This window comes from Oncorhynchus clarkii, chromosome 2 (genome assembly GCF_045791955.1).
Source record: "Oncorhynchus clarkii lewisi isolate Uvic-CL-2024 chromosome 2, UVic_Ocla_1.0, whole genome shotgun sequence".
NCBI classification, from domain to species: Eukaryota; Metazoa; Chordata; class Actinopteri; order Salmoniformes; family Salmonidae; genus Oncorhynchus; species Oncorhynchus clarkii.
This window is the reverse complement of record NC_092148.1, coordinates 28,050,568-28,063,925: the sequence shown is the minus strand read 5'-3', so window position 1 is coordinate 28,063,925 and position 13,358 is coordinate 28,050,568. Positions and strand designations below refer to the sequence as shown.

Here is a 13,358-nt window from a genome sequence, read left to right as displayed (position 1 = left end):
CAGGAAGCAATAATATATATATTTTGTTATGTGAGGCTAAATGATAACATTCATCATATGACATTATTAATCACGCTGCAATTCAATTCCTTCAACAATGGCAACAACTGGTCAGTAGATGGCATACTATCTCTACCCAGTGTATTGACTGTAGGGTGACAAAGGTTCAGAATGACAGGTTTTCCCTATATCGCATGCATTTATTTCATTACATTATCGTGGGCCTGTTATTGAACTGTGGCTCAAGTTCACAATTCTATTCTTCACAGTTCATTGGGATATTTCACAATTTTGACATAATTAATATCAATAATAATACACAATTGGGAAAATGAAATCAGTACCTTGAATCTGGTGGTTAAAGGCAACTCGAGAACAGCTCTGTCTAGAATAAGATACAAATCCATTGTCTGCATTTATAGACTGGGCTTCCTTGGGGATTCATAGTGAATTCTACGCACCCATTAACTTTTATTTATTGGCTTTGTTCCCATGTTATGCATTCCTTTTGTCCCTCTCTAGTCCCCCCGTCCCCCCTCCTATTACCACATGAGGGTCCTTCCTGCTAATACACACACTCCTGACATGTTAATAACTCACTCTGTGTGTGTGTGTGTGTGTGTGTGTGTGTGTGTGTGTGTGTGTGTGTGTGTGTGTGTGTGTGCTTGTTTGTGCATGCAGGACTGTGTGTGGGATTGTGTGCCTGTCCCTTTACTTCCCACAGGATTCTGTCACCTGATCTACTCCTATATGTCACCGTCTCCATGGTCTGGACACATACAGACGGTGCTGTCTCAGCTTTCTGCTCCTTTAGATGGGAGAAACATGACAGTGGCATATCGTACGAACTTCTGCATCATTCACCCCATCACCTAAAGGACTGTAGATGGGAAAGCCATCCATGTATTACTTGTCTCCTGGGATAAAATGGTGGTATTGTCTTTATTTTGTGGTCGAAAGTGAGGTAGGTGAAATACCTATTTAGTGAAATATGCCTTGTATGTAAGTAAAAAGAGACAAGGCCATCAGTTACAAAACCAACAATAGTATAAAAATATATTATGGCTTCACCTTTACATGTATTCAGGCAGATATGATATCACAAGATACAGTACATCTGATTTGCTTTCAATGCTTTGTGGTATTCTACACAGGAGGAAGGAGGCCCCTACATTTAAGGTTCATATGATAATGACACTGAACGAAAGTGTATCAGATTTCCTTCACATGAGCAACAATTAGTGTCTATGTGTGACACTTCTTCTTTCAAATCTGGAAGACAAGGCTGAAGTGAATGCTCCCACAGAAGTAATTATATCTCTCCTTGCCATGAGTGGCACACACACAAAGACTCCAGTTAGTCTAGGCACTCCAATCATTAGGTGTAAAAATGACAGGGGATTGAGAGATCGAGAGGAAGAGAACGACAGAGACCGAAAGCAAATTACACAGACCATATCCGCTTTCATTTTTTAATTAAGAGAGTAGATGAGACTGCATGTCAGAACATGGACGATGATTAAATGAGGGAATATAAAAAATAACATTTAACAGAAGAACATATTATTGCAGAGTGCAAAAGTGGAGGCTCTTCTAATATTTTGAATAGATTAAATGTGATGAATAGATTGCGATCTGAAGAAGCACAAATGACGCAATAGCTCTAAATCCCATCAATTGGAGAGACAGGAACAGGATCACTCCAGATGTTGTACAGGCACTGGCTCTGTAGCGCACAGACAAATGGGCGTGGTTATCCAGTTACGCCCAGCCTTCAGTCAAGAGACCCCATGATGTGCACCTGAGCGGTTGCCAAAACAAGACTCGGACAGGCCTATATAAAAACAAGCTCAGAACGTAGTATCTCTGCCGCAGACATCAGAGGCACAGAATCAATTTACATGACACGGGATCTGCTTATTCCCTACCTCCCCAGAAGCAATATGCACTTGAGCGCATGCAAGTCGTGCCACCTGCTATTCTTGTTTTGTATTCTTGTGAGGAGTTGCCAGGCGTTCAAGAATGATGCTACGGAGATCCTATACTCGCACGTGGGTACTCCTGTGCAGGATGCCCCGAGCAATGTCTCTTTAAATCGGGCAAGAAACGGCGGGAGAGGCGCGGGAAATACTGCTGGGAACGATAGAGTTGGTGAGTATTGTCCAGTTTTCTTTCTCAAAACAATGCGAAGTTGTGCTTTAAGGTTTTTAACTATTTTCCTTGGTTTTTAACTTTGTAAAAGTTTTTTAAAACTTCAAGACAAGTGCATAGACATATTTATTCCAGCACAAGCAGGTTTATAGAGGCTTCTACAATTAGGTTGTTGAGATTGGGTTCTCTAAATGATAAATTATAATATACTACAGTCTTAATGTAAAAAAATATAACTGCTAAAACTTCAACCAGCTGTTTTATATATACATAGTGGGCATATATATTATATATATATATATATATTTAAAGTTTTAGCAGTTATATTTTTTACATTAAGACTGTAGTATATTATAATTTATCATATATATATATATAATTACAATAGGTATGGATATATAATTACAATAGGCATGGATATATCATTACAATAGGCATGGATATGATCAGCAGCTAAGTAGTGACAGTATCAGATGCCCCCACTGAGTGAGACCAGGCAAAGCTTGGCACTATGATCTTCAATACACACACACACACACACACACACACACACACACACACACTCCTGGCAGGCGTCCAAGCAGGGCAGTAGAGATGAGTCACCCAGGGCAGCCAGGCTAGTGTTTGGGGAGTGATCGTGTGTCAGCGCCACTGAATGGAGGTGTGTTCCTATACACAGGAAGTCTGTGATTCTGGCGCTCTTTGACTTGAGCTTTCTAAGGACCCCAAGTATGAAGGAGAGAAAGGGAGCCTCTCCTCTCTTCATTCATCAAACTCTGTCATAGAGAAGGGGGCACATTGTCACAGAGGTGTATGGCAGTCTGTGAATGGTGCCCTGGCTTGGATTACAGGGTGAGTGAGGAGCTGTAGCCTGGAGCAGAACATTGCTGGTTGACCGCTGATAATCCTATAGGAAAGCCAGGTCCATTGACATAGCTCAGAACACTAAAGCCCTTCCTCTCATGCAAGAGCAATGCACCATTTCCTCTCTACAAGCCAGTAATCGGTATAGGCTTATAGTCTGTGCCAAAAACCTCAAAATTAACCAAATAGACGGCTGTGTTTGTAAAGTTTTCCGATCGAAAACCCTTTATGTTTGCTGCAGTAGAATTTTAAAGTGAAACCAAATAGTTTTGGGCCACAAAAGGACATTTTAATCTTCACTAGATGTTCAAAGTTGTTTGATTCTCATCGTTTTTCTGTTTCTCTCTTTCATAGACCAGAGAAGCCAAGTTGGTTGTAGAGAGCTGAGGTCCACCAAGTACATCTCTGATGGCCAATGCACAAGCATCAACCCCATAAAGGAGCTAGTATGTGCTGGTGAGTGCCTCCCCGCTCAGATGCTTCCCAACTGGATCGGCGGCGGCTATGGCAGAAAGTTCTGGAGTCGGAGGAACAGTCAGGACTGGCGCTGCGTCAACGACAAGACGCGCACCCAACGCATCCAGCTGCAGTGTCAGGACGGCAGCACAAGAACATACAAAATCACTGTGGTCACCTCGTGCAAGTGTAAGAGGTACTCCCGGCAACACAACGAGTCGAGCCATATGAAGTTTGAGGAGCCTGCCTTGCCTCAGCCCCAGCATCTCCACAGGCACAAAGCCAAAGCCAAAAGGAGGCTAGGGAAGATCAAGCTAAACGAGAATTGGCATGAAGCAGAGCCCTAAGGCAGGATTGCAGAATGCCTCAGTGACTGTGGTCTTGGATTATCTTTTATTGGGACTGGCTTGTTATGAGGAGGACCACTGAAAGTGACTTTGTAAAAGCGAATGGCATTGGTTGCTTGCTACATCTGAGGACCAATGAGCACCATTGAATCATTAGCTAATAAGATGAAATGAACCTAAATGGGGTCATCATGACCAATAGAACTGTCTGGAACTCTAAGATAATTCGCATCATTCAAGTTCTTGTATGACAATGTAAACCTGCACTTCACTCCCTTATACAAACACAGTTTTACAGCCAATATAATGTAAAAAAATAAGCTTTGCATGAAAAGGGGTTTCCCATCACAAAAGCACCACAAATACACAATGTAAATATGTGTACATATATAGTATGATATCACATGTCCTCTGAAGTATGGTAACATATGTATAAACGTTTTCTATAAGATGTATATGATGTAATATATATGTTGTATTGCTATTCATTTGATAAACCTTTTTAACATGCATCGTACACATTTAGCAAGAAGCTGTCATTGCTCAAATTTTCATTTGAAAAAAAAAAAGAATAAATGTTAAAACAAATTTCACCTTATTGTATGTTGATTCTTACATTAGAGATCTAATTTGCCACTTTTTCCCCCCTGCAATTATTTTATGGCCTAAGGGCCGTTTTCAAGTTCTTATTTCATTGATGTAAATCCATGTTCTGTGGTAGGCTACTTACACATAGTAATTTAGTTTTAATCATAACTTGGGTGGCAGCGCATGTCGACCACCTACAACTATGTAGGCCTACCCCCAAATTGTTCTATGGACCATTAGATGGTATTTCAGTGTTGAAGCATGTAGGTCAAGTCATCCCATATAGTATAAACCTACACATACAATTCTCACACTAGTTATACTTCTGCACCAGATCAAGCAAGCTTGAATAAATAAATTAATATAGCAGGTAGCCTGGCGGTGAAGAGCGTTGGGCCAGTAACTGAAATGTTGCTGGTTCGAAACCCTGAGCCGACTAGATGAAAAATCTGTCACTGTGCCCTTGGGGAAGACACTTAACCCTAATTGCTCTGGATAAGAGCATCTGCTAAATGACCAAAATGTAAATGTATGCAAAATTGCATCAAGCAGTCAAAATTAAAAAGGCATGAAAGCATGCAGGATTAGCAAAATTGTCACAAATAACCACAAATACATAGATATGATAGGGGATATTAAAATCTTGGGACATCAGCAAAGACCCCACAGATAACATCAGTGACGTGGAGCTGGTATTGACAGCGCGCATGTGCAGCACTGTGGCTACAATGTAGCAGGATACAAATCGAATCAATCACTGGTCTACGCGACTCCGCCCATAAAGGAATGAATGAAACTGTATATGGGGATACCGATAGGACGTATTCGTGACCTCAGATGTTAGTCCGTTTTAACTTCAAATCACTCAATTGCCCTGAAGCACGTAAAAGGATACGGGCGACATGGACAGGCCTGTTGAACCAGGACATTTCTCAGCATGCGAAGCCCGGTTGGACAAGCACATTGCGGGACGTTGCAGCGTGGATTTCCCGGTAGCTGTGGTTCTTCCAGCCGGTGGCAGTGGAGAAAGAACCGGGCTACTGACACCCAAACAGTTCTGCACGTTTCTCAACAGACCTCTGATAAGCTACACAATTCAAACTTTCGAGAGGTAACACTTGACGTGTCGAATGTTTGCATGCAAAAACACATGTCCCGTTTGGACGTTTGGAATACTGTAGTTTTATGGCCCTGCCCCTTAATCTTGTCACTGCGCAAGAGAGTAGCCACATGTAAACAAACCATTTCACTGGGGGTTTTAAGCTCTTTTATGTTATCGTTGAATAAATGTATGGTTTTGTAATGTCTCATTACATTTAATAGATCTTTACTGAATCCATCAGGTCACACATTACACTTTTGAGTCTTTCTACAAGTTCCAACAACGTCCAAAATACCCTACTTGTTCTTGATACCGCCAGGTATATTTGTTTCATACTGTGGAATTCTGTTGAAATAATGTATGCAAATAATTGCACCCAAATGTGTTATGCATGGTAATATAACAAGTAATGAAACAAATATACTCAACAAGAATGACATGTTCTAACCACAATGTGAAAGCTGTTGACTTATGACTATACACACTGTTTCTTTGACAGAGTGCCATGGATCCAAAGCATCGTTGTGGTGGTTGCCAAGGAGAGCTTAGATTTGATGATGGACATTATCCATCGCTTCCACCACAGAAATGTCCTAGTGGTACATGGCGGATCTACTCGCCACAGATCTATCTTCAATGGGGTCCGAGCCCTCAGTGAGGGAGAGGGTGGTACGGACCGCGTCAAACCAAAGGTGGTCATCATCCATGATGCAGTGCGGCCCTTTGTGGAAGAGGACTTCCTCCTCAAGATAACAATGGCTGCCAAAGAACAAGGGGTTTGTACATATTCAAAGTCCTCTATCTCTTCCTACGCAACACAGTCAGTGGAGCTCAGACGGAGCGATTCATTGCTCTCAACTGTAGCCATGTATACCTACTGTAAGCCATGACAAATTAAAACCACATTGGCTGATATTAGTGGCTAAGAAATACATTGATATGTTTAGATGGTGATTTATATTTTAGTAGCTGTGACATGATATTGTTGAAGGCTGGTCACAAAAGTGAGAAGTGTGAGCAGGAGCTCTTTGACGTGTGTGTGTGTGTGTGTGTGCGTGTGCGCGCGTGTGTGTGTGTGTGTGTGTGTGTGTGTGTGTGTGTGTGTGTGTGTGTGTGTGTGTGTGTGTGTGTGTGTGTGTGTGTGTGTGTGTGTGTGTGTGTGACTCTCAAAGCCAGCAGTCTGGTCTTCATTAACTTGCCAGTATCCCCGATCATGATAAAATGTCAGTCCGAAGAGCATGAGATTCATTTTGATTTTAATAACATGTGTAACACATGTTTGCTTTCATTCTATTTACTAGTCATTTTGCCCCCCCTTATCTCATTGACCATACTTGTTCTTGGCACAATGGGGATTTTCATCCTCAATCATGTCATGGTCACAAGAAAATACTATCTCAGGAATGTTGCTTATGAAGAACTTCAATTGTACAGGAAAAGCATTGTGTGCACAAGCTGTTGTTTAGCTGGGATTTATTGTTGTTATCCAGCCATGGTTAGAACAAGTGTGGTAAGCCTCAAGGCACAATAGGATCGGAACCATTTGATACATTTTGGATTGATGTGTGTATTTGCCATAAGGAAGAAAGACATATTCCGCTCCATTTATTATTTTGCAGGCTGCTGGGGCTATCCGACCTCTGGTTTCCACAGTGATTGCTACCACATTGGAGGGCTACCTGGACCATTCTCTGGAGAGAACCATGTACAGAGCCAGTGAGATGCCCCAGGGATTCATCTATGATGTCATCTACCAGGCTTATCAGAGGGTAGGTACTTCTAGGCAATTCTTGTACACAAAACATCACTTGTCGTCTACCCAAGGTCTAGTTAATAAAAACTGGTTGCTTGATTTTGGGGCTATGTAAAAAAAAAATACATACCCCCGTGAACCCAGCCTGATCTCGCGATAACTCACATTCTGTTTCAATTAAACAGAACGTGAGTGCACCGGTCAGTCTGTTTGACCTGGCTAAAAATGACTGTTTACTGTGTACATTTGAATTAGGGATGTGACTGATAAAACAACAAACTATTGAATGATTTTCTTAAATAGAAATATGCCACCAAGGATGCACCTTGAAACAAAGTTCAAACCTAGCCTTGTACAGTATTTAGTTCTCATGTTTACATAATGTTTTTGTGAAGTTTCTTCACCTCTGGTCAGGGAAATTGAGAACTTTGGATGTCTGCAAAACCTTTTTCCATGTCGATCACTAGTCATGTCCTGCAGGTTTTGAATGTTCCCTCTCAATGTCAAATAATTGCTTTAAAAGGTCCCTCGAATCCCATAAAATGACCGTCGGAGAGAGATTTATGCTTGAGAAATAATTAACCCCAGCAATGCGACTAGATGACAAAAGACTTTATGATTCTCATACATCACACTCAGTCTTTACAGTCGTCCATTGTTCACCAGATGTGCTGGAAGCTGCAGGGTTTCAAGCTGAAGAGTTTGTGGTGTGGGTGCCATCATTTTCACTGCGGCGTGAATATGTCTGGGAAAGAAATGACACATTAATATACTCTGGCACTGTGCAGCATATCACTCTGTCGAACAAAAGAAAAATACCTCTTGGCTTTGGTAAAGGTAACGTAAAAATAACATTGAAGTAACGTGGTTACTACAGGTCTAACAGTCTGTGATTCATTTATTTTTTAATTAACATGTGAGATGATTTTAACGTCCCAGAATACTTGCAAAATAATAAGGGAAATTTTCACCTTTGGGTGATATCTCATGAAAACTAGAACAATATTTTTTTTCACAACATTTAATCATAGGTTCCTTTGGAGGAAGGTTTGTTGACATATATTACACTTTTTTATTTTCAAGCATATTTCAAAAATAATTAATTGAAGTTGGAATATTTGGAATTTTGGCCTTACCCAGGCCTCCTTTTAAGATTCCATAGTGATTCACCTGAAAGTGCTACAAAACATTGGTGTTATATGAAGCTTTACAGCTTGCTCTGCACTATGAGTAGTATTTTGATTTCAATAACAATTTTCTTACAATGATTAATGAATATGTAAAAATATAAACATGCACAGTGTTTGGATTCGTTACTTGGAAAAGCAATCAATTACTTATTACTCAGTTTTTTTTTTTTTATGCTGTCCATTCAGCACGAAGCTCCACTGTAGGCCAATCAGATGAGCGAAGGTGTAGATTTTCCTTTGGTACTTTTTGCCGTTGTTTGGTCGATTTCATTAGACTTAAATACTGTAGGTCCTTGATGATAAGTAATCCCTTTGATTATATGCCTTTTATTTCAATGCATTATTATGTGCAGGATTGACCTGACATAGTTTGCATTCGCGCTGCGGTCAGTTAATGCAGGGTTATTGCAACTTTGAGGTCGGCATTTGAGGTCGGCCTCGTTGTGACTTGATAGCCTACATATTAAAGACATTTAAAAAAGGCTATGTACTGTTAGATTTATCAAGACATCATTTCGTTGTGATAAAATACACTTTTTTCCATTTTGAATTGCATTTGTCAGATGTCGATTGTTTATATGGAAATTATGTTGGAACATATTAAATATTTATGTTTTATATTTGTTTTATCATAATGAGTAAAAATGTCTATTTCACACATTTTTAGTGGAACAATACGATATAAGGTGAGTAATGGTTAAATGGGACACAGAGAAAAGTGACTTAAGCTTTCTAATAGATATCCTAATCAACAATCAATACCTGTGAGGAAGTACAGTTGAAGTCGGAAGTTTACATACACTTTAGCCAAATACATTTAAACCCAGTTTTTCAACAATTCCTGACATTTATTCCTAGTAAAAAAATCCCTGTCTTTGGTCAGTTAGGATCACCACTTTATTTTATGAATGGGAAATGTCAGAATAATAGTAGAGAGAATTATTTATTTCAGCTTTTATTTCCTTCATCACATTCCCAGTGGGTCAGAAGTTTACATATACTCAATTAGTATTTGGTACCATTGCCTTTTAAATTGTTTAACTTCTGTCAAACATTTCGGGTAGCCTTCCACAAGCTTCCCACAATAAGTTGGGTGAATTTTGGCCCATTCTTCCTGACATAGCTGGTGTAACTGAGTCAGGTTTGTAGGCCTCCTTGCCTACAAAGGAGGCCTTCAGTTCTGCCCCCAATTTGTCTATAGGATTGAGGTCAGGGCTTTGTGATGGCCACTCCAATACCTTGACTTTGTTGTCCTTAAGCCATTTTGCCACAACTTTGGAAGTATGCATGGGGTCATTGTCCATTTGGAAGATCCATATGCGACCAAGCTTTAACTTCCGGACTGTTGTCTGGAGATGTTGCTTCAATATATCCACATCATTTTCCTCCCTCATGATGCCATCTATTTTGTGAAGTGTACCAGTCCCTCCTGCAGCAAAGCACCCCCACAACATGATGCTGCCACGCCCATGTTTCACGGTTGTGATGGTGTTCTTCGGCTTGCAAGCCTCCCCCTTTTTCCTCCAAACATAAGGATGGACATTATGGCCAAACAGTTCTATTTTTGTTTCATCAGACCAGAGGACATTTCTCTAAAAAGTACAGTCTTTGTCCCCATGTGTAGTTGCAGACCGTAGTCTGTTTTTTATGGTGGTTTTGGAGCAGTGGCTTCCTCCTGGCTGAGCGGCCTTTCAGGTTATGTCGATATAGGACTCGTTTTACTGTGGATATAGATACTTTTGTACCTGTTTCCTCCAGCATCTTCACAAGGTCATTTGCTGATGTTCTGGGATTGATTTGCACTTTTCACACCAAAGTATTAAAAGATAAAAAGCAGACATTGAATATCTCTTTGAGCATGGTGAAGTTATTAATTACACTTTGGATGGTGTATCAATTCACCCAGTCACTACACAGATACAGGCATCCTTTTAGCTCAGTTGCCGGAGAGGAAGAAAACCACTCTAGGATTTCAACATGAGGCCAATAATGACTTTAAAACAGTTAGAGTTTAATGGCTGTGATAGGAGAAAACTGAGGATGGATCAACAACATTCTTCATTCAAAGACTCCATCATGGACACTCTTACTGACAGTTGTGGCTGCTTTGCATGATGTATTGTTGTCTCTACCCTCTTGCCTTTGTGCTGTTGTCTGTACCCAATAATGTTTGTACCCTGTTTTGTGCTGCTACCATGTTGTGCTGCTGCCATGTTGTGTTGCTACCATGTTGTCATGTGGTGTTGCTACCATGCTGTGTTGTCATGTGTTGTTGCCATGCTATGTTGTCTTAGGTCTCTCTCTTTATGTAGTGTTGTGGTGTCTCTCTTGTTGTGATGTGTGTTTTGTCCTATGTATATATTTTTGTTTTATCCCAGCCACTGTCCCCACGGGAGGACTTTTGCTTTTTGGTAGGCTGTCATCGTAAATAAGAATTTGTTCTTAACTGACTTGCCTAGTTAAATACATAAAACATGTAATAATAATAATTGTAGTTAATCCACAATACTAACCTAATTGACAGAGTGAAAACGAGGAAGCCTCTACCAAATACAAAACATGCATCCTATTTACAACAAGGCACTAAAGTAATACTGCAAAAATGTGCCAAAGCAAATAACTTTTTATCCTGAAATACAACATGTTATGTTTGGGGCAAATCCAATACAACACATTACCGAGTACCTCTTTTCCATATTTTTTAGCGTAGTGGTGGCTGCATCATGTTATGGGTATGCTTGTAATCTGTAAGGACTGAGGAGTTTTCAGGTTAAAAAAGAGAAACGGAATGGAGCTCGGCACAGGCAAAAACCTGGTTCAGTATGCTTTCCACCAGACACTGGGAGATAAATTCACCTTTCAGCAGGATAATAACCTAAAACACAAGGCCAAAAGCTACGCTGGAGTTGCTTACCAAGAAGACAGTAAATGGTCTTGAGTGGCCGAGTTACAGTTTTGATTTAAATCTGCTTGAAAATATATGGCAAGACTTAAATGGTTGTCTAGCAATGATCATCAACCAATTTGACAGAGCTTGAAGAATTTTGATAAGTATAATGGGCAAATGTTGAACAACCCAGGTGTTGAAAGCTCTTAGATACAGCTGTAATCAATGCCAAATGGGATTCTAATGTGTTGACTCAGGGTGTAGAATACTTATCTAATCAAGATATATTAGTGTTTTTCCTTTTTTCTTTTACAAATGGTAGAATATTTCTTCTACTTTGACATTGCAGAGTATTTTGTGTGGATTATTAATGTTCCACAAAAATACCTAAAGTGTTTTAATACATTTAATTTGTATGAATAATTTATGTTTATCACGAATATATATTATTTACTCTCTCAATTATCCTCCTTTTACAATAAATAATTAACTGTCCCACTTTGCCAATCAAGGTGGCCCAATTTGCCAGTATTGGATGCGTTACTTGAAAAAGTAACTTATAGTATTACAATATTTTAACACGGTAACTTGTTATATTACTGATACAAGTAATGCGTTAGTGTAATGCAATACTTTTGTAACGCTTACCCCAACACATCATTTTTTTTGATTTGCTACATTTTTCATATTTCTGAACATAATATACTCCACAGGCATTTCAAAGTTCCAGAGTGGGATCTCTTCTACTGTTTGCGTTATGATCCAATTTGTAAGCATTACAAACAGTGAATGTGAAAATCGATTCAAAACAGTTGCCCTCTGCTGGTGATTTGCAGGATGTGCAATGATACAAGTAAAAGGATGGTTGTGATTGGTTACATTGCCTACTATGACAATTTCTCTGTATACAATTGTCCATAACATCAAAACTAGCAGAGATCCCACTTTGGAACTTTGATATGCCTGTAGAGTATATTATGTTCAATAATATATTGAAACATTTGTCAAATCGAAAATGATATATTCTCTATATTCATGTTTCCATTTTTAAATATTCATTAATGTAAGAAAATCATTATTCAAATCAAATTATTAGTCATATTACAGAACCAGCGGCAAAGCTTCAAATGAAACACATTTTTCTTTGTAGCACCTACAGATGAAACATTATGCTTGGGTAAGGCCAAAATGTCACATGTTCCAACTTCAATTAATTATTTCTCAATTGTGCTTGAAGATACAAAGATCAACAACCCTTCCTCCAAAGAACCCTTCTATGGATTAAATGTTGTGAAAATCCTTCCAATATTCTTTTCTTCTTCTAGATTTGTGAGGAATCAGCCCTTTGACCAAAACCATAAACGTGTAGATTCTTATCTTAAAACACAGGCTTAGAACGTTTATGTTGTAATAATTTCTGTCCATCACAAATCCATCACTGCAAAAATTCACCATATTTATTTTTCAAACAGCCCAGATACTTCAGAGCTCTGCTATTTGAACCTTGGCTCGATTTAGATGGTGATGCAGATACCAGTGTTTTGAAGGACGTAGGAAGACTTGACTAAGAGCCGAAGTATGGGTCCAATTGGAGCCCAATTTGTCTGCAGTTATTTTGGTTCCTGGCACATACACCTTTTAGATTTCCAGGGAGCCCTGTTGGTTTTGGCTTTAACTCTCTCTGAAAATGAGAGCAGGATGCAAGAGAAGCAGAGTGTCAAGGCCAGTCAAGTAGCATTTCACCGAAAATGAAGGCAAATTTGTAGTGATGTAAGTGTATTTGTGAAAATGAGAGGCTCTGGCACGATGGGGAGTGCCCCACCCCCTCTCCACTTGTGTCCATCAAAGTTGGGAAAGTGTAAGGTGTCTGTCAAATTAGCACTGTAGGACATATTTCCCCCAAAACCTGCGTGAGCCTCACATTTGTAGTTTGACATGCATTGAGCCTGGCAGAACTCTGGGCTGAAAAGACAAAGGGGAGACACTCTATCCTGTCCCCAGTGCACGCCTTTGTACCGGG

General features: G+C 39.7%; 2 protein-coding genes across 3 annotated transcripts in view; both read left to right on the top strand.

Annotated features, from left to right (window-relative positions):
• Positions 1-1,874: 1,874 nt before the first annotated feature.
• LOC139365936 (sclerostin domain-containing protein 1-like) lies at positions 1,875-4,394 on the top strand. The gene is made up of 2 exons (XM_071102997.1): positions 1,875-2,151; positions 3,370-4,394. Exons 1-2 carry the CDS (start codon positions 1,902-1,904, stop codon positions 3,816-3,818), a joined length of 699 nt encoding a protein of 232 aa, XP_070959098.1. The 5' UTR covers positions 1,875-1,901; the 3' UTR covers positions 3,819-4,394.
• A 698-nt stretch (positions 4,395-5,092) lies between these two features.
• The window catches only part of LOC139365920 (CDP-L-ribitol pyrophosphorylase A), a 31,772-nt gene continuing 23,506 nt past the window's right edge, over positions 5,093-13,358 (top strand). The window contains exons 1-3 of one of the 2 annotated variants that reach the window (XM_071102982.1): positions 5,093-5,517; positions 6,008-6,284; positions 7,128-7,277. In XM_071102982.1, coding sequence (XP_070959083.1) covers positions 5,309-5,517; positions 6,008-6,284; positions 7,128-7,277 — 636 coding nt within the window. In that variant the 5' untranslated portion in view covers positions 5,093-5,308. The remainder of the gene's footprint in view (positions 5,518-6,007; positions 6,285-7,127; positions 7,278-13,358) is intronic. The other variant, XM_071102989.1, reaches the window with a different exon arrangement.